General features: G+C 42.6%; 1 protein-coding gene across 5 annotated transcripts in view; it reads left to right on the forward strand.

The window, feature by feature from the left end:
- Positions 1-25588, forward strand: part of MED12L (mediator complex subunit 12L) — a 310161-nt gene that overhangs the window by 10489 nt on the left and 274084 nt on the right. For all 5 annotated transcript variants that reach the window (XM_019491778.2, XM_059731035.1, XM_059731036.1 and 2 more), the window contains exons 2-4: positions 15137-15241; positions 17679-17870; positions 20121-20280. In XM_019491778.2, the coding sequence (XP_019347323.1) occupies positions 15137-15241; positions 17679-17870; positions 20121-20280 (457 nt within the window). The remainder of the gene's footprint in view (positions 1-15136; positions 15242-17678; positions 17871-20120; positions 20281-25588) is intronic.

The raw sequence follows: 25588 nt of genomic DNA on the forward strand, positions 1-25588 counted from the left end.
GCCTGGCAGGCTTGTCCCAGGAATAAAGTGCAATAGCCTTACAGATGAACAGTCATGTCCCAGGAAAAAGGGTTTAGCACACTTTATCCTGCATACTTATGAGTACGGTAACCATTTGTCTCAATTTGGCTGGGACACTCCAGGATTCTGTAGCCAGGTCCCAGTCGGTTTGCCAAAAGTCACAGGCCAGAGTATGGCAGGGAGGTAGAATGGCATGGTGTGCTAGGGAGGTGAGTGGCCAGACACCACTGCTCCTGTATGGGAGATAAACCTGGTTGAATGTAGTATCAGGCTTAACTGATTTGAGCCAAACCAGTTTATGCAATGTCTGTCCCAGACCCTTTACTGGTTTAAGTTAAATTAGAGTTCCCCAGCATCCTGGCATGTTCTCTGGGCTGGGCAGAGCTCTCTATTCCATAGCAGAGTTGGCCCCTCCCCTCTGCTCCCTAGCCAGAGATTCGGCAGAAACATCCAGAAACAGCAGGGTCTTCTGGTTTTCCCATGCCCCCTTCTCCCTGCCCCCTCTTCCTGCTCCCCCTCCCCACTCCCTGCTTAAGGAGGGATCCCTTCCTCCTCTTTGCCATAGCATGGACCATAGCCAGCATGTGGTATGCTAACTAATGCTGTATAAGGCTCCAGCATAGACTGCAGACACAGGAGGGTCTGCCTGGCTTCCCCTTGCCCTACCCCACCCTCACTGCTCAAGCAGGATATTCCCCTCTCCCTCCCTCCCAACTCCCACATCATGGGCCCCAGGCCTGTGGACCCTAGGCCTGTGGTATGCTAGCTAATGCTGAGAGGTGTGTGTGTGTATGTCTCTTTCCAATTTCACTGGAGCAGGCAGACAGAGCAGTGCCTGCTTAGGGCTGTTTGGAACTAATCCATAGGTCAGCTGGTAAGATGTTTAAGAAGTTTGAAGTAATGGAGAGAGGCCATTGTTTTGCTAATCAGGTGATAAAGACTATTATCACTATCATTCCCCAGCTGGCTTGCTTGCCTGTCAGTTTGCTGCAGACAATGTGAGGAAGCAGCGAGGGAGACTGAAAAGCTCTGAATCATCAACAGATGCATGCACTACATCCCCTCCTTCCCTCACCCCCTTTGGCTCAGAGTGCTACCCTGGGGCTGGGGGCTGGCAACACTCCCATCCCATGAGCAGCAGGCAGGGAAAAACTGTGGACCATGCAGGCAGACGTCTCTAATGGGAGAGTCCTGCTGGGGCCTGGCCATGCGCCCCTCAGCTCAGCTCTGCAGAAGGGAAGGGAGGGCTGCTCTGGTGCCCCCCAGCTTCTAGCCTGAGCCACTGCAGGCATGTGCCTGAATTTCCTGAGTTCAGAGAGAATGTCTGTCCTGTTTCAAACCCATTCAGCCTAGCCAGGTTAGACTAACCTGCAAAGACTGAATCAATTCAGGTTCAGGCTTTTTTCAATGTCTGTCCCTAGCCATGGTCACTCTACTTAAGAGGGACTTGAAGCTGGACAGAAGCCTTGTGAGTAGGATCCCAGGACAAAAGGCTTTCTTCTAGGACAAATGCAATGTCTGTATGCAGCCAGGGTGTCTGGCATGCAGATACTATTGTAGATTACAGAAGGGCACAATGAAGGCAGAAATACGTGTTTGGATTTGACTTTTTTTTAGAAGTGTTTAACAGCTGCAGCATGTATTCAAACCAGTGGGAGCTGAGGGTGCTCTGCAGCTATGAACACTATCTTTTTTGTTATTAGTGTTGGTTTTTACAGAGCATAGTTGAAATATGTTGCTTTTGCATTGACAAAAGTAGTGATGAATTTTACAAATGTTCCATAAGCTATTTAGCCATTAACACAATTCTGGGCACAGGTACTCATAGCTATTTAAAATGACTAGATTTAAAATCTTGATTGGGCTTGCTTGGGGCCCAACTTGACATTTTAAAAACAGATTTGATATCCTTGTAGAAACCCACAAAATCCCATGAAGCATGGCACAGGAGTGTATCCTTTTGTAAGTGACAGCACTGTGCAGTGCTTCTGTATTTGTCATTGGGAGATGGTTTGGAAAATAAAGCCAAACCAACTGACGGAATGCTTTTTCTTTGCATGTCTAGATTTTTGCAATTAAGTTTTACTGATGTTACTTTACCCGCTTGCCTGAGATCCTCCACTCCAAAGAAAGGCTGTTCTCTCATGAAGTTATTGTAAAACATTAAAGGCATTGATATAACTCTACATTAACAAAAGCAGGGTAGCTTTTCATAATTCTTCCAGTCAAGCATAGATGTTCAGTTGTACAATCTTGATTGGTTCTGTTTCAACCAGACTAATGAGTCTGAATCCTGCAACAGTGACCCATACCTATATTTAATTGACCACTGCTTTTGGCATGTTAACCATTTGCTATTAAAAATTGATTGAAACAAAATCAATATAACATTTAAACCACTCCTTTCAAAGTCCAAGTTAAATCTAAACTTGTTTAGGAGGAGTAGATTTATTTAAAAGTCCTTTTTCAGAACTATTGTAAGTCAAAAGCAAAGAACTGTGGCATTAATGTTGCTATTCCATCTTCAGCTCTCGTAAGGGCCCAAGAGTAGGTGTAGTGTTGCAGCACATGAGGGTGTTTTGTTTTTGTAACCTTGAATAGGAGAGGGTTTTTCAAAAGGAACCCAACAATATGTCTGGGGGTCATACCTTCAGAGAGGACTATAATATTACCATACATACATTCTTTGCCATTCCCCCTGCATGTATTTGTTTGCTTATAATCCCTTTGATTACTTTCACCTCTTGGTTTGTCTGTCTGGAGGATACTCTGGGTGGGAGGAGTGATCTAACACTTTCTGCTGAATTCATTTAAAATTTAGATGAGTTTTGTTGTCTTTGGAAACTCCAGAGTTGCAGTTGTAAATTCCGAAATACCATACTGGCTATCTCTTATGTTATCTTCCAAACCTTCCATTGATACTCAGCAACATTGCTCCCTGATGACGATTACAGAATAAACCCAAGTGGGAGTTTTTTGTGTGATACCAAAGCTAAACCAATTTCAAACTAATAATAATAATAAAAACCTTCTGCATAGTTTGGGAACTTTTTGAAGTATTTCCCAGATTAGAGTAAGTTTTCTTGAAAGGGCTATTGTATTATCTAGTCTGACCTCCTGTACATGACATGCCATTAACTCAATATGCCCTTATGTTGAGTTAGACCAAAGCTTTCTGGTCCCCAGGGAAACTAAATTGCTGTATGCCACATGCAGAGACCAGGACAAACTGAAGTGGCAGTAGTATCAGAGAATAGGTGAAATGCACAGGTAATCTATATCCTATGCAGCAAAAGAAGGAGAAAACTCCTCGGGGTCCCTTGTAAACTCAAGTGTGGGTGGTGGGTGGGATAGGAGGATTTCTTTCCTGGCTCCAAATCTAATGATAACCCTGCAAATGAGTAAAACGGACCAGCCTTTTGGAGCGTATTGTTTTTAATGAAGCTGAAGGAATGAGGAAGATGTATAAAAACAGGGTTTACTTGGCAAATTACATGCCAAACCTACAAAGACTTGTATGTGTATGATATTACCAAAGATCCTGGTTTTCTCTCATTTAAAAAAAAAAAAATCCCCAATTTTCAGATTAAAAAAAAATGTAACCCAAAATCCACATTTTTCCATAATTGAAATGAAACGCCACTAATAAGTGTCTGTCTATCTATGGGGTGTGTGTCTGTGTGTATCTCTCTCTGTCTGTCTGTCTGTCTGTCTCTCTCTCTCTCTCTCTCTCTCTCTCATACATGCATATATAATGTGCGTGTGTGTGTGTGCATATATGTAGATGTATCTATATGTGTATAGTGTGTATGTATGTGTGTGTGTACATACACACACACACACACACACACACACACTACATACTACATACTACATTTTGGTTTACGGTAAAAATCACGGGTATTTAACAGACTCACTACACAAGCTTACTGAGAATATTTTCAGAAAAATAGGTATCATGAAATACTACTGTCCCTTTTGCAGTTCAGCATACTTCCTTGGGATTTACTTCAGCAGCGTGAGATTAGCATTGCTGTGCTTTGATTACAATTCTGATCTAATAAAAACACTCATACCTATGCTTACATAAAGTTCAGTGAACTGTGGACTCGATAAGCAGAAGTAACCCCAAGTTCAACAAAAGTAATCCTGGTTTTCTGTGATTTAAAAAAAACCCCAACAACCCCAATTTTTGTATAAAAAAGTAACTCAAAATCCTAATTTTCCCCTGATTAAAATGAAGCATATCTATCTATCTATCTATCTATCTATCTATCTATCTATCTATCTATCTATCTATCTATCTATCTATCTATCTATCTATCTATCTGTGATGTGTGTGTGTGTGGTGTGTGTTTATATATGTATATAAACACACTAGTGAACTGCCTATCAAGAATGACAGATGCATTTCAAACAACAAAAACAAACATATTTTACTTTTTATATTTATTAAATGCATTAAATGTATAAAACTTGAATAAAATAGGCTGAACACTTGAAGATACCAATCCTTTCCCGCACTTGCTCCTGTCCAGTGGGCTGGAGGTAGACCTGCCCGTGCTGCCGCCTGGCTGCCTCCTGTGCACCTTTTTTCTGGGCAAAGGTAGGCAAGCTCTGTGCCTTGCAACAGCCGCCTTGTGCCCCGGGGCTTCCTCTGCGCTGCCCCCAGGCGCCTCTTTCCCTGCTTGGACTTGGCCCCTGCTGCTTGCCCACTGCCTCGCGCCTCTGCCTGGCTCCCGCTTTTCCTCAGCTGGCTGCTCCTTCTGCCCTCCATGCTGCGCTGGGCTCCTGGCATCTTCCTGGGAGGAGCTCAGTAGAAACAGCCCTGGCCCCTGACTTTTTTCCCAGTTAAGGAAGTTTCCCAATTCTGACATGGTCACTAAACAAATGCTAAGGTTTAGCAAAGAAATTTCTCTGAAGACACACATATTCTCTCTCTTACAGTTTTCAAGCTATTCATATTTAAAGGGTGTTACGGATAGAGATGCACACAGACAGACAAGTCCTCTCTCTGCCTCTCTGTTTCTTGGTGTGTGTATACACATACCATATTAGTAGTGTGTGTGTACGCATATGTGTATATACATACATACCGCTAATAAATAAATGTATATCTATGGTGATGCTTCATTTTAATCATGGAAAATTGTGGATTTTGGGTTACTATTTTATGCAAAAATTGGGGATTTTTTTTTTTAAATCGGAGAGAACCAGGATTCCTGGTTACTACTTTTTTTGAACTTGGGGCTACTTGCTTTTATTGAGTCCACAGCCCACTGAACTTCATGTAAGCATAGGTATGAATGTTTTTATTAGATGAGAATTGCCATCAAAGTACAGCAATGCTAATCTCACACTGCTGAAGTAACTCCCAAGGAAGTATGCTGAACTACCAAAGGGACAGTAATATTTCATGATATCTGTTTTTCTGAAAATATTCTCAGTAAGCTTGTGTAGTGAGTCTATTAAATACCCATGATTTTTACCGTAAACCAAAATGTAGCGTTATAAACTTCAGCAAAGCAAAACAGGGTACAGATCAGTTCCCTTCACTCTTGTTTATGCTCTTTTTTGCTTTTGGGGCAGGACTGAATACAGCAGTGTTCTCCAAGCTGGCTGCATACCTCAAGCTTGAGTGAAATCTGTTTTTCTAGTTTAGTGTAAGCACATTTTATCTTTGCTTTTTGAACTTGATTGGTTTTCTGCTTCTGGGAGCAATTCAAGATGTAGATTCTAATCTATAACATTTTGTGCTCTCTAACCTGGCTACTTAGAGACCATCTCTTCCTGTGCACCATCACAAGATGAGATGTAATTGAATTATATGGTCTTGCAGTTCCTAGATGTATGTCCTTGAAAGGTGGATTAGAGGGTCCCCAGCTGTGGAACACTTTCCTTCTGGCAATCCAAAAGAGCTTTTAAGTTTAGTGACTTGATTTTCCTTTCAGAAGACAATGCAAGGAACACTTTTAGTCCTGCTTTACTATGGCTATTGATCATTTTCATGCTACTTGTATTGGCTTATAGAGACAAGGGGCTATTTGTACTTTTTATTGTGAACAGTTTAGTTTCTTCTTCTGTTACTTTGTTCTTATGTTACCTATGTTAGATATACATTATCTATATGAAACATCACTAATATATATAATTTATCTATAGATATATGAAACACCACTAATATATAAGCGTGTGTATGATGTGTGTGTATATGTATATTCACACATTTATATATTAGTGGTGTTTCATATAGATTATGTAATATATATATTAGTAGTGTTTCATTTTAATCACGGAAAAATGTGGGTTTTGGGTTACTCTTTTAAATCCGAAAATTGGGGATTTTTTTTTTTTTTTTTTTTTAATTGGAGAAAACTAGGATCTCTGGTCATGTATCTAGCTGCAACAGTAAGACTGCCTGAAAACACAGAAATGCATTTCCTTCTTTTTTTCTACCATTACAGTTGACCAGCTTCTAATCTAAATGTGACATAGGGGCTCTGGATGTGACCTCTTTAATATGGATGGTATAAAATGTAAACACCTGTGAAAAATAAATCAATAGTTGTTGAGTATTGTGGGGTACGTTCACTTTCTTAGCTGAGAAGTACCCAAAACAGTGCCGTGACAGCTAATAAAATAATTTGAACTTAAATATGTAGATAGTGTCTCTAAGAAATGGCATAGTTCTATGGTGGCTTTTCCCCCTCTGTCATGTCTCATCTTCCTTTCCTTTTTATCCTCATCTACATGCACTTGTTTTAAGGCACATTCTGTGAAGAGAATCTAGAGAATGCTTGTTGGGACTTACGTCAGTATGTTTTTATTTGCTACTGGGCGTGTCTGCGTGAGACAATGTGCAGAAGACTAGATCTGCTGTACATCAGCATGAAGGGCAAAATCCATGCTAATGTGCTAATGCAAGGTAGGTTTAATTTAATGCGTATTAACATTACTAAAAAAAGCATTCATCTGTGCTAATGTGCAGTAGCACCAATTTATGGCGCATTAAGTTAGCATCTGTTATTCTAGGTGCTAAACTTAGTGCGCTGTAATTATGGAGCACTAATAAACATGTAGAGGTGGGCAGTGTAATGTGAAAGGAGAATCTCTTAGGCTAGAAAAAGTTGCCACTAGATGAAGCAGATCAATTGACAGAATCATAGAAAATTAGGGTTTGAAGGGACCTTAGGAGGTCATCTAGTATAATCTCCTGCTCAAAGCAGAACCATCCCAAACTATATCATCACAGCCAAAGCTTTATGTAGCTGGATCTTAAAAACTTCCAAGGATGGAGAGTCCACAACCTCTCTGGGTAACCTGCTCTAGTGTTATACTACACTCCAAGTGGGAAAATGTTTCCTAATATCTAACCTAAACTTCCCTTGCTGCAACTTGAGACTGCTCCTTATTCTGTAATCTGTCACCACTGAGAACATGCCATTTCCATTCTTGTTTAAACCCCCCTTCAAGTAGTTGAAGGCTGCTATTAAGTCCCCTCTGTCTCCTCTTCTCTAGACTAAATAAACCCAGTTTCCTCAGTGTCTCCTCAGAAGTCATGTGTTTCAACCCCCTCACCATTTTCATTGCTCTTTGCTGGACTCTGTCCAATTTGTTCACAGCCTTTCTGGAGTAGGGGTCCAAAGCTGAACACAGTACTCCAGATGTGGCCTCACCAATGCCATAGGGGGGAATAATCACTTCTATTGACCTTCTGGCAACACTGCTAGCAGTGCAGTGCAGTCCAGTATGCCATTAACCTTTTTGGTAACAAGGGCACACTGCTGGCTTATATTCAGCTTATTGTTCACTGTAACCCCCAAGTTGTTTCTGCAGAGCTGCTGCCCAGACTGTTCCGGTGCACAGGACTGTTCTGTCCTAAGAGCGGAAGTGGACCGCTGGGGAGAGCGTGGCCCCTTCTCCCCCGTGCTTGCCCCAGCTTGGCGATTTGCTGTGGAGGGACCCCGGGTGCCCCCCACAGACCCAGGCGGCACCAGTCACTGAGCCGGGGGGGCCAGGGCCCTCCCGTGCGCTTTCCAGCAGACCAGGAAGTGAACCGGAAATACTTCTGGTCCACTTCCGGGTTTGCTGCTGAGTGTGCTGGGGAGCCCCACGCGCTTCTGTGGGACACTCCGTGCACCCCAGCATTGCAGTGTTCATGAGCTGCCTGCTACCTAGAGGTATGTAGAAAAAGCATTTAAAGCTGTGTCTATATCCGAATCGCTGAATCTTTCTGAATGTCTCTGAATTGATTCGGAGGGTTCCAGTTCAATTTGGAGAAATTAAAGGGTCCTCTGATTTGATTGGGATTCAGAGATTCTGTCACTGCATCGGGCCGAATCTCTGCTGAATCAAATCAGGGACCGAAGCTTCGTACAGCTCTACTAAATAGCCCCCAACCTGTTCTTTTGCCATTGTTGGTTGCTCAGCTTCTCCCCAAACTGTGGTGCCAGGTGCAGTAATCTGGAAGCTGACTTTGCCTGTGAAGACTGAAGTGAAAAAGGCATTGAGTAATTCAGCCTTTTCTGCATCCTCTGTTACTCTGTTGCCTCCCAACCTAGTTGTGCCAGAATGTGTCCTGGTGCAGCTAATCTACTTCATTGGACAAAATTAATGTCACCTGTTGTTCTGTTGGGTTGGGCCCTGACTGCTGCCAAGGGCAGCTGGGGTCCCAATTCTGTGGGACAACACTTAGGCATGCCTTTGTCTTTGCAGATGGAGGAACTGTCAGATTCTCCAGGCATGCATCTCTGCCAATGGGGAAACCAAAGCGTGCCTGCTAGGTTTCCCCACACAGATGTGTGCCTTGGGATTCCAACTTGGGGTATGTATCTGCAAGCAGGGAACCCGGGGTTCCCGTATTTGCAGAGGTGTGTCCCAGGCCAGGGTGCAGCAGCATGATATTCACTTGGAGAGTCCCCTGCTGGGAGACTCGCAGAATATGCCTCTGTAAATGGGGGAACCACAGCAGGCAGTGCCAGGCCTGCAAGGGCCTGATCCTATGAACCCTAGGAATTTATGTTCATGTGTGCAGAATCAGGCTCCTGAAGCCCCAGAAGTTCCTGCCCAGGGAAGCTGAAGAGCACAGGCAGGTCTGAGCTGCTTACACTCTCCCATCTTGAAGCGAACAGATGTTCACTGCAAAAGAGCAGCACAAATGTATATCACGTATGTTACAACCGTAAGTTTTGGGCATTTGTGACATGACACAAGGCATGGAAGACTGCTTGCTTGTGTTTTATGCTGTCATAAACATGTTAATGGCAGCACAAAGGTGATGTCTATTTCCAGTCTTCTCACAGGTGAGCAGTTTATTCATATTAGCAGTGCCATGAGAATAAAAAACTAACAACTGATCCACAGACATTTTATCCTTAAGTAATACAGTTTTTAAAAGTTTGGACACCATAAGTTTTATGTGCTCATGCAGAAGCAATTTTCACATCTCAACAAGGACGATCAAGATAAAAAATTATTTATATAATGCTGGAAATGCCTAGCACACTTAAGTCATGTTGTTTCAATTTCCAGAACTTCTTATGCCAGTGTAGCATTTGTATAGTACCAATGGAGGGCCTTGTGTGTTATGGGTGGATTCTGTGTTTCAAGGTGGCAATGACAATAAAATCTAATTTGTGGCTTTCACTCTGGAAAAATGGAACCACATTCAAAGAGGATAGTAAGACACTATTAGTTACTCATATAGAAGAATCCTGAAGAGTCTAGAGCAAGAGTTGGCAACATTTTTGGCATGGTGGGCCAAACTGATGGAGTTAGGTCCTCAAGAAGGCTGCTGCTGCCTCCCCACTTCCATGTTGCCACCAATCTGTTGCTCCATTACTTGCTGATATCCTGCTTTGGTGGGTCAGGTATGGCCTTTGGGCCTTAGATTGCTAAGATTGTGCTCTAGAGGGATGTAAAACAACTTTCTCTGTAATAGGCAAAGGGGTTTCATTTTCAAGCATGCCTTTGAAAAGGTAGGGGGGAAGGGAATTGGCAGGAGGTGGAGAGAGAAGTAGAATATAAAAGGCACATACTGCTTGCTATTGTATAGAAAAACCTGAAAGCACTGGCAGTATTGTGATATTGGTAAGATTCTCCAGCAATTGAGGGTAAGAAGGAAGGATTCTTAGTAAGGAGAGGAGCCTGGCTGGGGCCAGGCTGAAGAATCCTATGGAAGAACAGGGTGGGAAAGGCTGATAAAAAGTAGACCTGGGGAGAAGTGGAGTTGGGGATGAATGTGCTTGGAGTGAAAGTGCTTGGAGCCCGTATTTCTCTGTTGCACTGTCTGAACACAACAGTCCACTGATATCATGGCAGTCCGGGGGCAAGAGGGACTTGTAATTGCACTGAAGCTAAAGGGCATGGGTAATTTTTTGTGTTTTGTGTTTAGCCTACCGAGAGAAGACTTCTCAATTTTGGTTGGAGGATCATATTATCTTAACTAGAAATTCATTTAGGGAAAAGTGAGGAGTAGATGCACAAGGAAAAGAATGGGTAAATGTCATGGTAAAGGTCTACTATCATCTAATCAGAGGGAGGAGACTACCTTGCAGCTGAATGGAGAACAGCTGAATGTGTGGTATGTGGTGCCACAGATGTGTCTACAGCACTACATACCACATGGCTGTACTTGTCTGGACCCAGCCCAAGAGGCCAACCCCTAGCTCAAAGCAGGACCATCCCCAACTAAATCATCCCACCCAAGGCTTTGTCTAGTTGGGTCTTAAAAACATCCAAGGATGGAGAATCCACCACCTCTCCTGGCAACCTGTTCCAGTGCTTTACTTCCCCCCTCCCCCTTGTGAGAGTTTTTACTAATATTGAACCTAAGCTTCTCTTGCTGCAACTTGAGACCCTTGCTCCTTGTTCTGTCATCTGCCACCACTTAGAACAGTCTAACTCCATCCTCTTCACAACCACCCTTCAGCTAGCTGTGAGCTGCTCTCAAATTCCTTCTCAGTCTTCTCTTCTGCAGACCAGAAAAGCCCAATTCCCTCAGTCTTTCCTCATAAGTCATGTGCCCCAGCCCCCTCACCATTTTTTTGCCCTCTGCTAGACTCTCTCCAATTTGTCCACATCCTTTCTGTAGCAAGTGGGCCCAAAACTGTACTCCAGATGTGGCCTCACCAGTGCCATAGAGGGGAATAACCACTTCCCTGAATCTGCTGGCAGCACTCCTACTGATGTAGCTCAGTATGCTGTTAGGCTTCTTGGCAACAAGGGCACACTGTTGGCTCATATTCAGCTTACTGTCCACTGTAAGCCTCATGTCCTTTTCTGCAGAGCTGCTGCTTAGCCAATTGGTCCCTAGTCTCTATCGGTGCATGGGATTTTTCTGTCCTGGGTGCAGAACTTGTACTTGTCCCTGTTACATTTCCTGAGATTTCTTTTGGTCCAATTATCCAATTTGTTGAGGTCTTTCTGAATCCAAGCCCTACCCTCCAGCTTGGTGTCATCTGCAAACTTGCTGTGTGTGCACTTGATCCCATCTTCCAGGTCATTGATGAAAATATTGAACAAAACTGGCCCCTGGACTGACACCTGGGGCAATCCACTTGAAATTGGCTGCCAACCTGACATCAAGCCATTGATTACTGTCCTCTGAGCCTGACGATCCAGCCAGTTTTCTGTCTACCTTACAGCCTGTTCATCCTACCTGTACGTTCTAAGCTTGCTTGCAAGAATGTTGTGGGAGACCGTATCAGAAGACTTGCGAAGTTCAAGGTACATCATGTCCACTGCTTTCCCCGCATCCACACAGCCAGTCACCTCATCATAGCAGGCAATCAGGATGGTCAAGCATGACTTGCTCTTGTGAATCCATGCTGACTGTTCCTAATCAGCTTCTCCAAGTGCTTAGAAATGGATTCCTTGAGGACACCTACATGATTTTTCTGGAACTGAGGTCAGGCAGACTGCTCTGTAGTTCCCTGGATCCTCCTTCTCTTTTTTAAAGATGGTTACTATGTGTGTATTTTTTCAGTCATCTGGGACCTCTCACAATCTCCACAAGCTAGTAGTCAGTGGCTCTGAAAAGATATTGGCCAGTGGCTCTGCAATCGCATCATCTTCTGCTATGCTTTCTAGTCTTCCTGTGCGTTGGGATGGTTTGTTCTTGTGCCCTCAGTAAGGTTTCTTTAAAATACAGCCAGTTCTCCTGGACTCCCTTCTCCTTCACACTGGTCTCCTAGTCTGCCCATCAGTTCCCCGAGTGAGTCAAAGTCTGCTTTTCTGAAGCCAAGGGTCCTTACTCTGTTGCTCTCCATCTGTCCTTTTCTCAGGATCCTGAACTCAGTCATCTCATGGCCACTGCTGCCCAAATTGCCATCCACTACTATATTCCCCACCAATTCTTTCCTGTTTGTGAGCAGCAGGTCAAAAACAGCATGGCCCCTAGTTGGCCTCTCCAACACTGGCACCAGGAAGTTGTCCCCAACAGTCTCCAAAAACTTCCTGGATTGCCTGTGCACTGCTGTATTGCCAGCCTAGCAGATGTTGAGGTGATCATGGGGGACTTCTATCACTTGAAGTCCCGGACACTTGAATGGCCTGCTTCACACACCCATACTGCCTTGTCCCTCCTGAACAGTTTATACCTATCTATGACAATACTCCAGTCATGGAAGTCTTTGTTATTCCAACCATATCACAGATTCTTGATTATGCAAGGATTTCCAGTTCTTCCTGCTTGTTTTCCAGGCTCCTTGCATTCATGTACAGAAGGGGTGGGCAATTATTTCAGGTGGAGGGCTGCTTGATGAGTTTTGGCGAGCTGTTGAGGGCCGCAAGGGTTAGCCCCTTCAGTTGCCCCATCCCCTTGTTGCCATCTTGGGACTGGAAGTCCTGCCCCCTGACCTTTGCCACCGGAAGTCCCTCCCCTTGCGCAACTTACCAGGTAGCAAGGGGTTGTGACCCCTCTAACATCCTGCCCCAGCAGTGGGACTTCAGGGGCATCAGATCGCTCCCAGAACTTTCCCCCTACCTATGCCAGCTGGTCCCAAAAGGAGGAGGCTCTGCCACTGCTTCTGCTGGCCAGTGCTGACCCAGTCGGGCTCACCCCGTCCCCAGCAGCACCTGGTAGGCTGGCTTCAGCCACATGCTGCTCCAGATGGGACAGACCTGGCTGGGTCTGCACTGGCCAGGAAAAGTGGCATGCAGCTGAAGTTGGCTCCTCACGTGCTGCTGGGGACGGGAGGAGCCTGGCCAGGTCTGCATCAGCCAGCAGAAGCAGCGATAGAGCCGTGTGCCGCTCGGGATGGGACAAGCCCGGCTGGAGCAGCAGGGCTCAGCTGCAGTTTCCCCCTGTCTGTGCCGGTCAGTCCCAAGCAGCACACGGCTCCACCACTGCTTCTGCTGGCTGGTGCTGACCCGGCTGGACTCCTTCCGTCCCCAGCAGCACGTGGGAAGCTGGCTTCAGCCGCATGCTGCTCCGGATGGGACGGGCCTTGCTGGGTCTGCACCGGCCAGCAGAAGCGGTGGTGGAGCCGTGTGCTGCTTGGGACTGACCGGCACAGATGGGGGAAACTGCAGCTGAGCCCTGCTGCTCCAGCTGGCCTCGTCCCGTCCCAAGTGGCACATGGCTCACCACTGCTCCTGCTGGCCGGTGCGTACCCAGTCGGGCTCCTCCCGTTCCCAGCAGCACGTGAGGAGCTGACTTCAGCTGCATGCTGCCTTTCCTGGCTAGTGTAGACCCGGCTGGGTCCATCCCGTCCAGAGCAGCATGTGGCTGAAGCTGGCTTCCCACGTGCTGCTGGGGCCGGGGCGAGCCTGGCCAGATCTGTACTGGCCAGCAGAAGCGGCAGTGGAGCTGTGTACCACACGGGACTGACCAGTGCAGGTAGGGGGAAAATACAGCTGAGCCCCTTCCTGCTGCTCCGGCTGGGCTCAACCTGTCCTGAGCGGCACATGGCTCCACCGCCACCTCTCCTCCCTGGTGCTGACTGGGTGGGAGCTGTGGCTCAGCTGCTGCTTCCCCTCCCCAGTGCCAGCAGAGCCCGACCCTGCACAGCCCGAGCGGCATGGCATGGCATGGCACGGGGAAAGCCTGCCCAGTAGCTGCTTTCCTGGGCTTACCTGCAGGGCAGGGCCCTGTGCAGTCCCGCGCAGGAGGCAGAAGGTGGCCCAGACAGTTTTCCCTCACCAGTGCCACAGGTTCTGGCCCAGCCCCCCCGCCCCTCACAAGCTGCAAACCTGGCCTGAGCGGGGGTGGGGCAAGGCTGGCTGAGTCAGGGTTGGTTGCCTCACAACTGGAACTCAAGGAAACAGCCTGAAGTGCTGCAGCTGGTGGCTGGTGCCACTGGAGGCTTTTAGAGAGGCAGCTGTCATTATGTGGGTTTTGAAGGGGCTCCGTGGGACAGAAGGAAGTGCTTGATGGGCCGGATTTGGCCCACCCCTGATGTACAGCCACGTGATGTAACTAGCTGATTGCCCTACTTTCTTAGGAAGAATGAGGAGGTCTCCTGTCTTGTCCCCTCCTGCTTGTGCTTCCTGGAGGTTGAGTCTCCTTCACTGGAAGTTTTTAAGAGTGGATTAGGTCAATATGTGTCAAATGGTGTACATCCACTTATTACTAGGTGGTATCTGCCAGATTAGATGGCTCTTAGCGGTTCTTTGCAGCCCTACAATTTGTCGCCCTCTATAATGGGGAGTGAATCTATTCAGTTTCTGGGCTCACTGTCTATTTTCTACCACACTCTTGGTTGACTTGTAGCCTTAACCACAGCAAAACTTTCCCCCTGTTATGTGTATGGGGCAGTGGAGTCCCACTCTATACTAGCCAGAAGTAAGTGTTTCAATGAGCCTGCTGTCATGACCCTGGAGGATTTGGCCTGAAGGCAGTTGGATCCCTGTGTCCATTGCTTAGAAGTCTCATGAAATCTTGAAAAAGAGCCTTGAAATCTGGAACAAGGAAGAAAAATTTCATGGAACAGGAGAACAGAGGATTATAATGTGGTGAAAATACAAAATATGTGAGGAATGTACTACACTGGTACACAATATGCAGTGTGTAACACCCTAGAACATGTCTATATTAAAAAAAATTATATTAGTCATTTGATATTTCAAGGGCTAACTTTAATCTGTAATAATTTAAGAAAAATACTTTTTACAGGATGAGCTTACAGCAGTGAATGTAAAGCAGGGCTTCAATAATCAACCAGCTTTCTCTGGAGATGAGCATGGATCTGCTAGAAATATTGTCATTAATGCCTCAAAGGTAAGGCTAGGTCTGTTAGTCTCATTTAAAAGCTGTGTGTGTGTCAGTGTTTGCTACTTAATTTGCATTTTCAGATGGCAGAATATTGCCTAAAATTTACAAGTTGGCATTGGGTTTTTTTTGTTGTGATGACTCTCCTGTATATGTTGGTAGTCTTGGCATTCCAGTTAATTATAAAACTAATGTGACTGCTAGGAATCAAATGCTGTTTTTTTCTGTGGGTTATTATGCTGGTCTTCAGATGCTAGGAAGAATGGGTCCTAAAAACATGACAACATACCAGGTAGCATATCAACTTGTAACATTTAAATCTGGAAAAGATGATTATTATTTTTTTTAGTCTCTTACTTCCCAGTCTCTAAAGACAATAAGGGCCGTTTCTGATGGGCAATCATGGATGACATTTAAAACCCCCACAGTAAGTTGGGCCTTTAAGTATTCTAGCTGGTTACTTGCTGCCAAGGAATGCTTCACCATCGGTTTTTGCTGGGAGTTGAACATTGTTATCTGTTCTGTTTTAATGGGCTGTTTTAAAAAAATGTGTTTCTGAGCTGTGTTTCCTGAAGCTTCAGTTAACTTGCCTCTAAAAATTAGAAAAGATTAAGTAATAATACAAAGGGCTCTGCAACTCAATAAAATATTAGATAGAAGGCAGGGCAAGGTGGCTCCTGGTTCAGAGGTTTTAGTTAGTCTGTATAAAAGTGCCACCCTGTCCTGCCTTCTGCCTGACTTCAGACTATCTCTCCCTAGTAAAATATTAGTAAGTCATCTTCTAGGTGGTTACAGCTGGTCAAACATTTTTTTTTTGAGGGAACTTTAAAAAAAAAAAAAAAAAGTTTATCTTCTTAACCCTTTCTTCCTATCCCCTCTACTTCCTCTTATTTTATTTGACTAAAGGGGAAGGAGTAGTAGAAGGAAAAGAAAAAGTGCTGGTTTTGTTCTGCATGGGTATTATTATTTCGTATACATTGGACATGCAAAATATTTGGTTTAGAAATTTTATTTTACATTTTAAAATTTTGTGTAAAGACACCAGTTAAAAGTGGCACTATGTCTTACCCTTTTTTGTTCAGGGGTCATGTAGCCTTTATTTTGTGAATATGTAACTCTCAGAATAAATTGGTAAATATAGTAAATATAACTGAGATGTATATAATGAAAAGACATTCTTTTGTTGACAAAATATTAAGGCGTTGCTATATTTTTATGATTGTCCTCTAAGGCTGCCACCTGTAGACACTTGCTTTGTCTGTTTGGATTTGAATTCTGTTATACCATGGAAATAGCTTAATTGTTTGAAAATGCAAAGTTTTTTTAAAAATTGGGGAAGAGCTTAGTATTACAGAGTGTTCTTTTTATTCTATAAGACTTAAATTTGTTCAATAACTATTAAATATTTTCTTTTGGAATGAAAACTTTAACCAGGTGGAAATTGTCTCCATGAAGATGTAAAAAAAAATGTCAGGGGTGTTTTCTTAAGTGTCTGTCAATATAAATAGGTTGCATGTGATGATCTATTTTGTTTTTTGGAAAAATTAATTTGGATAGTTATTGTTTTGTTTTTTTCTTCCTTTATTGTGTTTTTATTTTTCCTCTTAGCCTGTCTAAAAGCCATGAAGCGGCATTTCCTATAGCATTTATTTACTTATCCAGTATTTCTTGATCTCTTCTATTTCATGAGACAGTCCAGTCTTTCAAGACTTAAGAGTTTTGCATAGCTATCTGTACATTTATTGGCTCATCCAAACTTTGCCAGGGTTTGCTTATCATGACTGATGAATGAAAGTAACTGAATGCTGTCCTTGACATGACAATTGTCTTTTAAATAGAACCTATATCTGCACACACTCTGGTACCTTGAATGTCCCCAAAGATTTAAGCAATCCCTTAACTTTAAGCAGGGTCTGGTCCGTGGTGTTGCCCATGCATTTTGGATTGGACCTGCACACTGCATGCTGTGCACTCTGGGCCAGCCCACGTGCAGTACACCAGCTCTGTCCCTTCATGTTGCCTTGCATGTGGCCTGCAGGGCCAGCCTGTGGACCTGATCCAGTGTGTGAATTGGCACTGTCCCAGTGCCTGCTGGACGTTATAAGTTTGATCCCCTGACTTGAAGCACAGAAGTAGTCGCACTGAAACAAGACTTTTCAGTTAGATCCTTTTGCCAAAGTGGAACGTACCAGGTAACAGAATCCTTCTGTTCGCTGCTTTACGCTATTGACCTATGGCTTTTATTACTGAGAGAGAATACAATAATGTTGCACTGGTGCGTAGCATCAGTAGACTCTCTAACTGACAGTTCCAGGGAATTCCAGTGTAATTTTATTAAATAGGTAGCTTAGATCAGAGTGGTGACTATATTCAAATGGGAATCTTGTGTTTTTCAGTGTACAATAGACATTTTCTTACATGTTGTCATTTTTTTTCCCCCCACCAGATTGGCGCTTATTTTAGCAGCATATTAGCAGAAAAGCTTAAACTTAATACTTTCCAGGACACGGGAAAGAAGAAACCGCAAGTAAATGCCAAAGACAATTATTGGCTGGTTACTGCTCGCTCTCAGAGTGCGATTCATAACTGGTTCACAGATCTAGCAGGAAATAAACCACTGCCCATTTTAGCAAAAAAGGTACAAACAATCTTAATTATTGCTTTTGGGTTTTTTTGTTTGGGGGGGGCAGTAGGGGAGCTGACTTTGCAGCTTGTCGTAAGAGAAGGGCCATATTTATATATACCAATTTAAATAGATAAATATGTATCCAAACTTCTTACTGTTAACAAGCAACTATCATGTTTTATGTGAAACTGAGTGAGCTTTGTAAAAATAAGTGCATAAGGTAGTAATGTGTGGTATGGATGGAGATGAATCTGGAGGACACGACAGTCATTTGTAGACATACAAGAAGTTCTCTGTATTTAAGTGTATGATAATGGGAAGATTGGATGTACCTTGGTGACTAATCTGGGACTACAGAAATTGGTGAGCCTTCAACAAGAGTAGCGTTACATTTTTAAATGTCTGCTATCCTTGTCTTTGCATCTTGCCATCCTTAATAAGACAAGAGCATAAAATACTCACTTAGTCTAAACTCTGTAGAGGTTCTTTAAATGCCGTTATTAACAAAGACCAAAGTTTAAGCTTGGATGACCAGAGTCTTTGTCTATACTTTACTTTTCTCTCAAAGCAATGTTTTGCTTCAAAAAAAATTGTTTCTTGTATCAAAAGAAAATGATTACTGTAACTGTCACTTCTGCATGGGATCCACGTTGACACCAATATGTCCTTACTATCTTTTGTAAATCCTTTTCCTTTAGGTATTATTCTTACTACTATTACTCTTGCTCAGGTTTGTTAGCAGCAGGCTTCCAATGAGTTTAAGGACAGGGAAGAATTCTTGCCTCTTTTCAGGAATCTTGCAAACAGCATAAACTATCTTAAAGGAAATAGTCTTAAAGGAAATAGAAAAATCTATCAAAACTAATCAATTAAGAATACCAAGACAATTGAGAGAAACTTGGGTGGCTATGGAAGTCTTACCCCTGAGGGGAAGACTGGAACAAAATAACTGACTAAATTGGTGGCATTCACACCTAACTTCAGTGCAGATCTGTGTGGAATAAGCTATATTGAAATATGGGTCTCTTACTCTGCAGTAAAAGTGTGCACACAAATTGGATTGAATCAATAAGGTGCAAATTATAATAATTCCATTTTGGTTTCCATATAGATAGTCCAAGAAATTTTTTTTTCTCAGGTAGCTGAGAACATTTTACAATAATTTTTCATGAGGGGAGCTATTTAGTATCCTTCATGTGTACATAAGAGCTTTGCTGAATATTATCAACTAATAAGTTTCATTTCTGTCCTTTAAAAAGAAAAAAAAAGCTAACTTCAAAAGTGGAGATATTTAAAAGATTGTGTAGATCACATACTTGCTTTATAGAAAATGGCAGACTTTTATTGATCTGAATAGCTGGGATTTTTGACATGCTAATAACACACATGCTAACAGTGCTATGAATAAAGTACTACAGCATGGAAAAATCCCAGTTGCTGAGCACTGCTAATACTATTATAAGACTTATGTCCTGTTCTAGACAAAAAAAAAAAAAGTGGCTATTGTCATACCAATGACAGCAAACTGAACAGTCATGGGTATTCCCTTTGGTATGCAGTATTTGGGGGGTGGAGTTTTAATCCATGTTTTCCTCACTGACATTGCTTCAAGAAGGCATGACAAAATTACTGTACATGTATGTAAACATTTTAGATGAGCCTTCTGGATTATCTTAATGCAGTTGTGCTCAACATTTTTGCCCAGTGGGCCGGATGGGCAGTGCCCAGTCTGTCTGCGGGTCACATCTGGCCAGTGGTCCTGATCTTGTGCCCAGTGCCAGAGATGGCCTGCAGGCTGGAAGAAGTGGTTCTGTGGGCTAGGTCTGCTGGCCATACGTGTGACATCCTGAGCTAGAGGGTACAGAAGAAGGTTCCATTTCCATTAAGAGGCTGGGCAAAGACCTGCTGGTGGAAAAGGGTTTTCGGAAATCTCTGGGCTGAGGGAAGATGGTACTCTGCCTCTTCCCCTTGCCCCTACTCCTCTGTCATATTTCCAGAGGCTAGGGGACCTACAAACTGTACTGAGGAGTGGGGTTAATCACTTGATGTCAGTTTTAACACTCTTTTGGAGTTTGGACCGTATATGGAGGCATGAGGAAAAGGTAATGGTTCAGTTGCTCTTCAGGTCAGTGAGTAAGCCCAGCATTGTACATACAGCATTCTAAAATGTAAGTCTAGAATTAAATAGAGGTCTGCATTCAGTCTGTTTCCTTACCTATATTGGATTGCACTTTGTAATTTATTGTCTGTTTTTCATTCCAGGTTCCTATCCTCAGTAAAAAGGAAGATGTTTTTGCTTATTTAGCAAAATATTCTGTGCCACTGCTGCGAGCAGCATGGCTGGTCAAGATGACATGTGCCTACTATGCTGCTATATCTGAAGCTAAACTTAAGAAGCGTCAAGCTACTGATCCAAATATTGGTAAATAAAAATTCTAATATTTAAATGCATGGTAATGATTGAAAGAATTTGGTACTTTTGTTCAGTACTTTGGTGCTGCTAGGGAAATGTAACAAGGACTATGTTTTTTATAAATAGATTTCTTTTTTGTTTTTCTCCATTTGGGTTTTTATTGATTCTTTCCTGTCTGAAACCATATCAAATAATACAGACAACTGTTCAGTATAAAATATTGCTTTGTTCACGTACCCTTCTAATAGATCTGACCCCAATTCTCCAATCACTTTAATTAAAAGGCTGAATATATTGTGTCTTGATCACTTGAGTGTGACATTCATCTTAGTATGAAGGGCTCACAGAAGGCCTCTGGTCTTTTTGAGTCCCATTTTATTATGGCCAAAAGCATGACAGAATAAATATTGCCCTAGAAGAACTGAATTGAATCCAATACTTTGAGAAACCTTAAATAAATTTGACCTTTTATGCATAATTATTTAAAATGATATGCAGGGGCACTTTCAGTTTCACTATTGGAGGTTAGGTGTTACTTGCTGACCTAACTAAATGGGCTAACTCCTTCACCTAGCCTTTGTATGAATATAAAAATTAGTGTATATCCTACCAAGGGTTTATGAGAATGATGTGATTTCCGAGCAGGAGAAATGGAGAATCTGTGTCTGGTAAAAGGTATTCATTTTAAAATGCATTTGTAGGCTGCTCAAGAACTTACTGAATGTAAGTGCAGAGCAGTGGGTCCAGATGTTACATTTATATCTTTTTTTCAGAATAGTCTGCGTAGACCGAGTTGTCTAGGGTATGTAATGTTGCCACCTCTTTTGGTCAGTTCCTCACAAAATGGTGCCTTGGACTTAGGACTTCTAGACACCAGTATAGTATAATTGGAACAAATCTTGTCCAGAAAGAAAATAGCCAGGTTTCAGATGCCATAAACCTAGTCAAGCTCTTCTCCACTATTCAGTATCCATTTTCTCTGACCTGAGCCCATGTTCCTACTGCAAAACTCATCCCTATTTAGTTATGTTCCTCACCTAAATTTTGCTTCTGTGGTTTCCTCCTTTCAGTCTTACTTTTTTTTCCAGGTTTGCTCTTGGTTATAAGGCTCTTAGCTACCGCCATAAGCTGAGACAACTGAGAATCAAAGACTTCACTAGTTCTTAGGCACAGCCCAGATAGATAAAACAGTCCTCCCAGAGAGCTTACTGCCTACGTGTGAGAGAGAACATAATAGGTGGGCATCCTCCTATTGATTTTATATGAATAGGATTTAGCAGATAAGATAATTTGATGGCTAACAAAACAAGTTTATAACTTTATTAAATTCCAGCGATGACTCTTATTTAACATTTCAAGCTTAGTGCTACAAGGAATTTAGTTACTTTTGTGACACGCAACTCAACTGCATCTCCCCTTACTGCTGAGACGACCTTGGTAAACCTTGTTCAGTTCAGTAACATGTTACTGTATTTACTTGAATACAAGACACAACCCCTTCTCTCCCAAATTGGCATGGGGAAAAAAGCCCATGTCTTATCATTGCATACAAGTAAATCTCACTAAATACGTTGTCTATTGTTAAACTGCTGTCAAAAGCAGCATGTGCTCAGCAATGGAAACCAACTATGAAGTTGATTAAATGTAGTCAACAGTGAGCATGACTATAAAACACCTGGCCCACATTGGGCATGCTAGTGGGAACCTACTACAAAGATTGGTTAGTGCAGCCCATATGAATCAGACAAGCCCATTAAGCTCACTCCCCCTCACTGCTGACTCTTTCCGCCCCTCAGTCATGATAAGCTACTACATTGCGTACATTACGATTTCCTCTTCCCTCCCACAGCTGAGCTGTGCTTTTCCCCCTACCCATTTCCAATGATTCCTGTTTCTTCAACAGTTCGTCCAGAATCCCTCTGCCCCCTCTCTTGGCCTGGTGCATGTGATTAGTGTGGCCCCTTCTTGATGTGAAGCCAGAGCAGGTTATGCTCCACCTCATCTGCATATACATTTTTTGAGCATCCTAGGAGTTGTGACAAGAACACCCAGTTCTAGTCATGAGTGGGGGCTAATTAGTACGTGGATCCTTTGTGGGGCGTATCTGGACTACACACACATATAGAGCAGTGCTGAAGTGTGAGGTCACCATGGCTTGAAATGCTGTTGACTCTGCTGGAGCCTGGCCGAATGAACTCTGTGGTAAATCATGAAACCTTGGGCTTTGGATTAATATAGTTTGTATTCTTGGCCTATTGTGGGCTTGAATCAAGTGTAGTCTATGCTTACCTAGGGGAAATACTGTGATTACCACAGTGGCTTCCTAGTTGCACCTGGGGAAGACTGCTCTGTTGTCATGGGATAGTACCTGTATAGGTAATGTGTAGCAGACCTTAGCTTTATGCCCACTTCATGGAAATGAGAGACTCCTTTCTATCTTGCTCCTGGGTCCTTATGGCTAAAGACAAGCAAAACTTGGGGGCATCCAAACCCCAAGCCTCCAGGATTGGGCCTGCAAGTAGGATGCCCACCAAAGGAATTTGGAACATCTGAAGCCGCAGGTGGGGCTGGAGGATGTTTGCCGGTGGTAGGGCCACTTTTGGTTTTGGACTAACTCACAGATTTGGAATTGATTTAGCCAATTTGGCTTGGAATACAAAACATTAAAAAAAGCTTGTATTTTGTATAACTAGGGGGCAAAGTACTGCTCAAAATTGTTTTATGGAGTGTCTGTGCTAAAACTTTCAGTATTTTTAAAAATATGCGTCAATTCTGGATGAATTAAGTGTATGGATAATATATGAAAATTGCTACAGCCATGCTCAATTTCATGGTTATTGTTTTCAAATTTGGTACGCTCTTCCATGTGCTCAGGGGGAGAGTAGGGTCTGACAGGTAAGGGGAAAGGGGCTGCCCGGGGAAAGCAGAGAGTAAAGGGGTAGATTTATTTTCTCTGCTGTAGCAGTGGGAGGGGGGCAAATTCAAGGCAGACCTCCAATAACTAGATTCCTGGAAAATATGAAAAATGTATACATTTGTTATAATGTAGAATCTAATTATTGGAGGGCTGTCATAATTGGAGCCATCTTCTTTTGGAGTAAATACAGTACTGTAGATCGGTAGCTCTGGATTGTGCCTTTCCCATATTGCTGGGACTAAAATTATTTAGCTGTTTTGGAATTTAGTGTTTTAGACAAAAAGTAAAAGAAAGCCCTTTGGTTTTTGCTGCTTTACAAGGTCACTTCCTGACCCTGCTGTGAGCAGCTGCTGGGTTTCAGCTATTTTACCTTGTTGGTATTTCATGTAAACCATTTCTTCAAGTTTTTATTTGTGGGTTTGCAGCCTTAGAATTGTTGCTTTGAGTTACAAATTTAAGCCAGCCAGGCAGGTTTTGGAACTTAAAAAAAAAAAAAAGCTGTCCAGCTCTAATTATCAACCATGAGTATGGAGAAACCAAACTCGAGTCATCAGCAAAACAGTTTGTCAAAAGACATTGAGCTGGTGTAAAATGGAACCCAAGCAATCTGGTGTTACTACAATGAAGGAAGTAGGGTAATGCTGCATGTGCTATCTTATTTACCAATCTGCCTATGCTGGTTTTCATATGAGGAGAAAAGCAAGGAGATGTAGGTGTGATAAGCATCATCAGTTGGTTTTACACAATCCATTCTTCTGCTTTATAAAACTGATGTTATGTTAATCTATTCCAAATGAATATTAGAGCTCCAAAATGCAGCACTCAGAATTTGGGAAATGTCGCTTGTAAAGCTGTCCAGGTAAACTGAATTAATCTTAAACTGCATGCATGCATTATGGTACATTTTAAGGTATGGTCATTAATTGTATGGTGACAACTATTTTTTCCACAGAATCCCTCTCTTGTTTAACACGTGGCTTACTGATCTAAGCACTCACAATTGTGTATAATTTACCTTGTGCTACAACAACTTCTTTGTATTAAGAAAGAAATATTTGTAGTGCCTAGATTTAGCATTTAAAAGAGGATTCTTAACTATCTGTTTACTAACTCAAGTTAATAGGGACCAAAACTGCTTTTGGCTGAATTTTTCTGTGTTCTTCATCTGATCATACTAAGGATGGAGAAAGAAATATTAAATGTAATAATAATAGCTTTTTATAACTCAGTATTTCTAATTCTGTTCTGTAATATTAGTGGCGTAGACACAGCACATGACACTTTTGTGTGCTAGGTGGTCACTCAATAATGCAACTATTCTAAAATCATGTTGATAAATCCCTTGCACCATATGATCATGCTTTCTCTAGCTCTATAATTTGTTTATATTTTTAGTGTCTTCTGTGAATGCACTCTGGGAAAATTTCAGCATAAAATGAATCCTTCTCCTCAATAAATGTCAAACATCATTGAGAGAAGTCATTTATAATACTATAATAGTTAGACTTTTCTGTCTCTAGAGATGAATAAGTCTGGGCCAGGTGGCGAGACACAAGTAAATGTAGATCTGCTGGCAAGATTAGTTTTTCAACTTGCATTTATATCTTGTTAGATAGAAAATCATATTTTGGAGGACTACCTGCTAAGGGATCATAAATATTTGAGTTTAAAATAATTGTAATGAGACTATTTTGCAATCCCACTTTTTCCTCTGAGAACTTTTAATTTAATCTCTGACATTAGAAATAGGCCTGCTTATCAGAACCCTTAAGTGCTGGATACAGGACAAAGCAAGCATAAGAGCCATGTATACCTATGTCTTAGTCTCAGTTTTGGGATTAATCCTATACCAGCTGAGACTTCTGTGCATTTTAAGAATCTTCCAGGCTACTCCATTTGGTGGAAATGACAAGAGTGCTCCTTTTGTAGCAGTGTTGCCTTTTGCCATCTGTTCACATCTGGGAGAGATCTCCAATGTCTGGATCTGCTGCCTTTGTTCTGCCAGGAAACTGATAGAAAGCAGACATAATAGATTGTGTTACATCTCTAGCACATTTGCCAAGTGACCACATTACAAAAAATCCTAGACATCTATTGTTACAGAGGAAGGACTGGATTTTGACAGCTTGGATGGACAGGGAAAGCAGGCCTGGCAAAAGCTACTTTCCCCTAACGACTGTTTTCTACAGTTTGCCATGCTCATTTCCTCCTTTCTCCAGATCCTGCCTTGAGGAACCTAAGAATTAGTGGCATCTTGTTGCTGCAGCTTCCTATTATCTCCTCCTCCTAGAACCCAGATGTTCCATTAATAAATCCAAATGCTGACTTGCTCCTTCCTCTGGCTGCTTGCCAATTAAATATGCTGCTACATCATGCAGTGTATTATGGAACATCTGAAAT

Source organism: Alligator mississippiensis, chromosome 7, assembly GCF_030867095.1.
Source record: "Alligator mississippiensis isolate rAllMis1 chromosome 7, rAllMis1, whole genome shotgun sequence".
Taxonomy (NCBI): domain Eukaryota; kingdom Metazoa; phylum Chordata; order Crocodylia; family Alligatoridae; genus Alligator; species Alligator mississippiensis.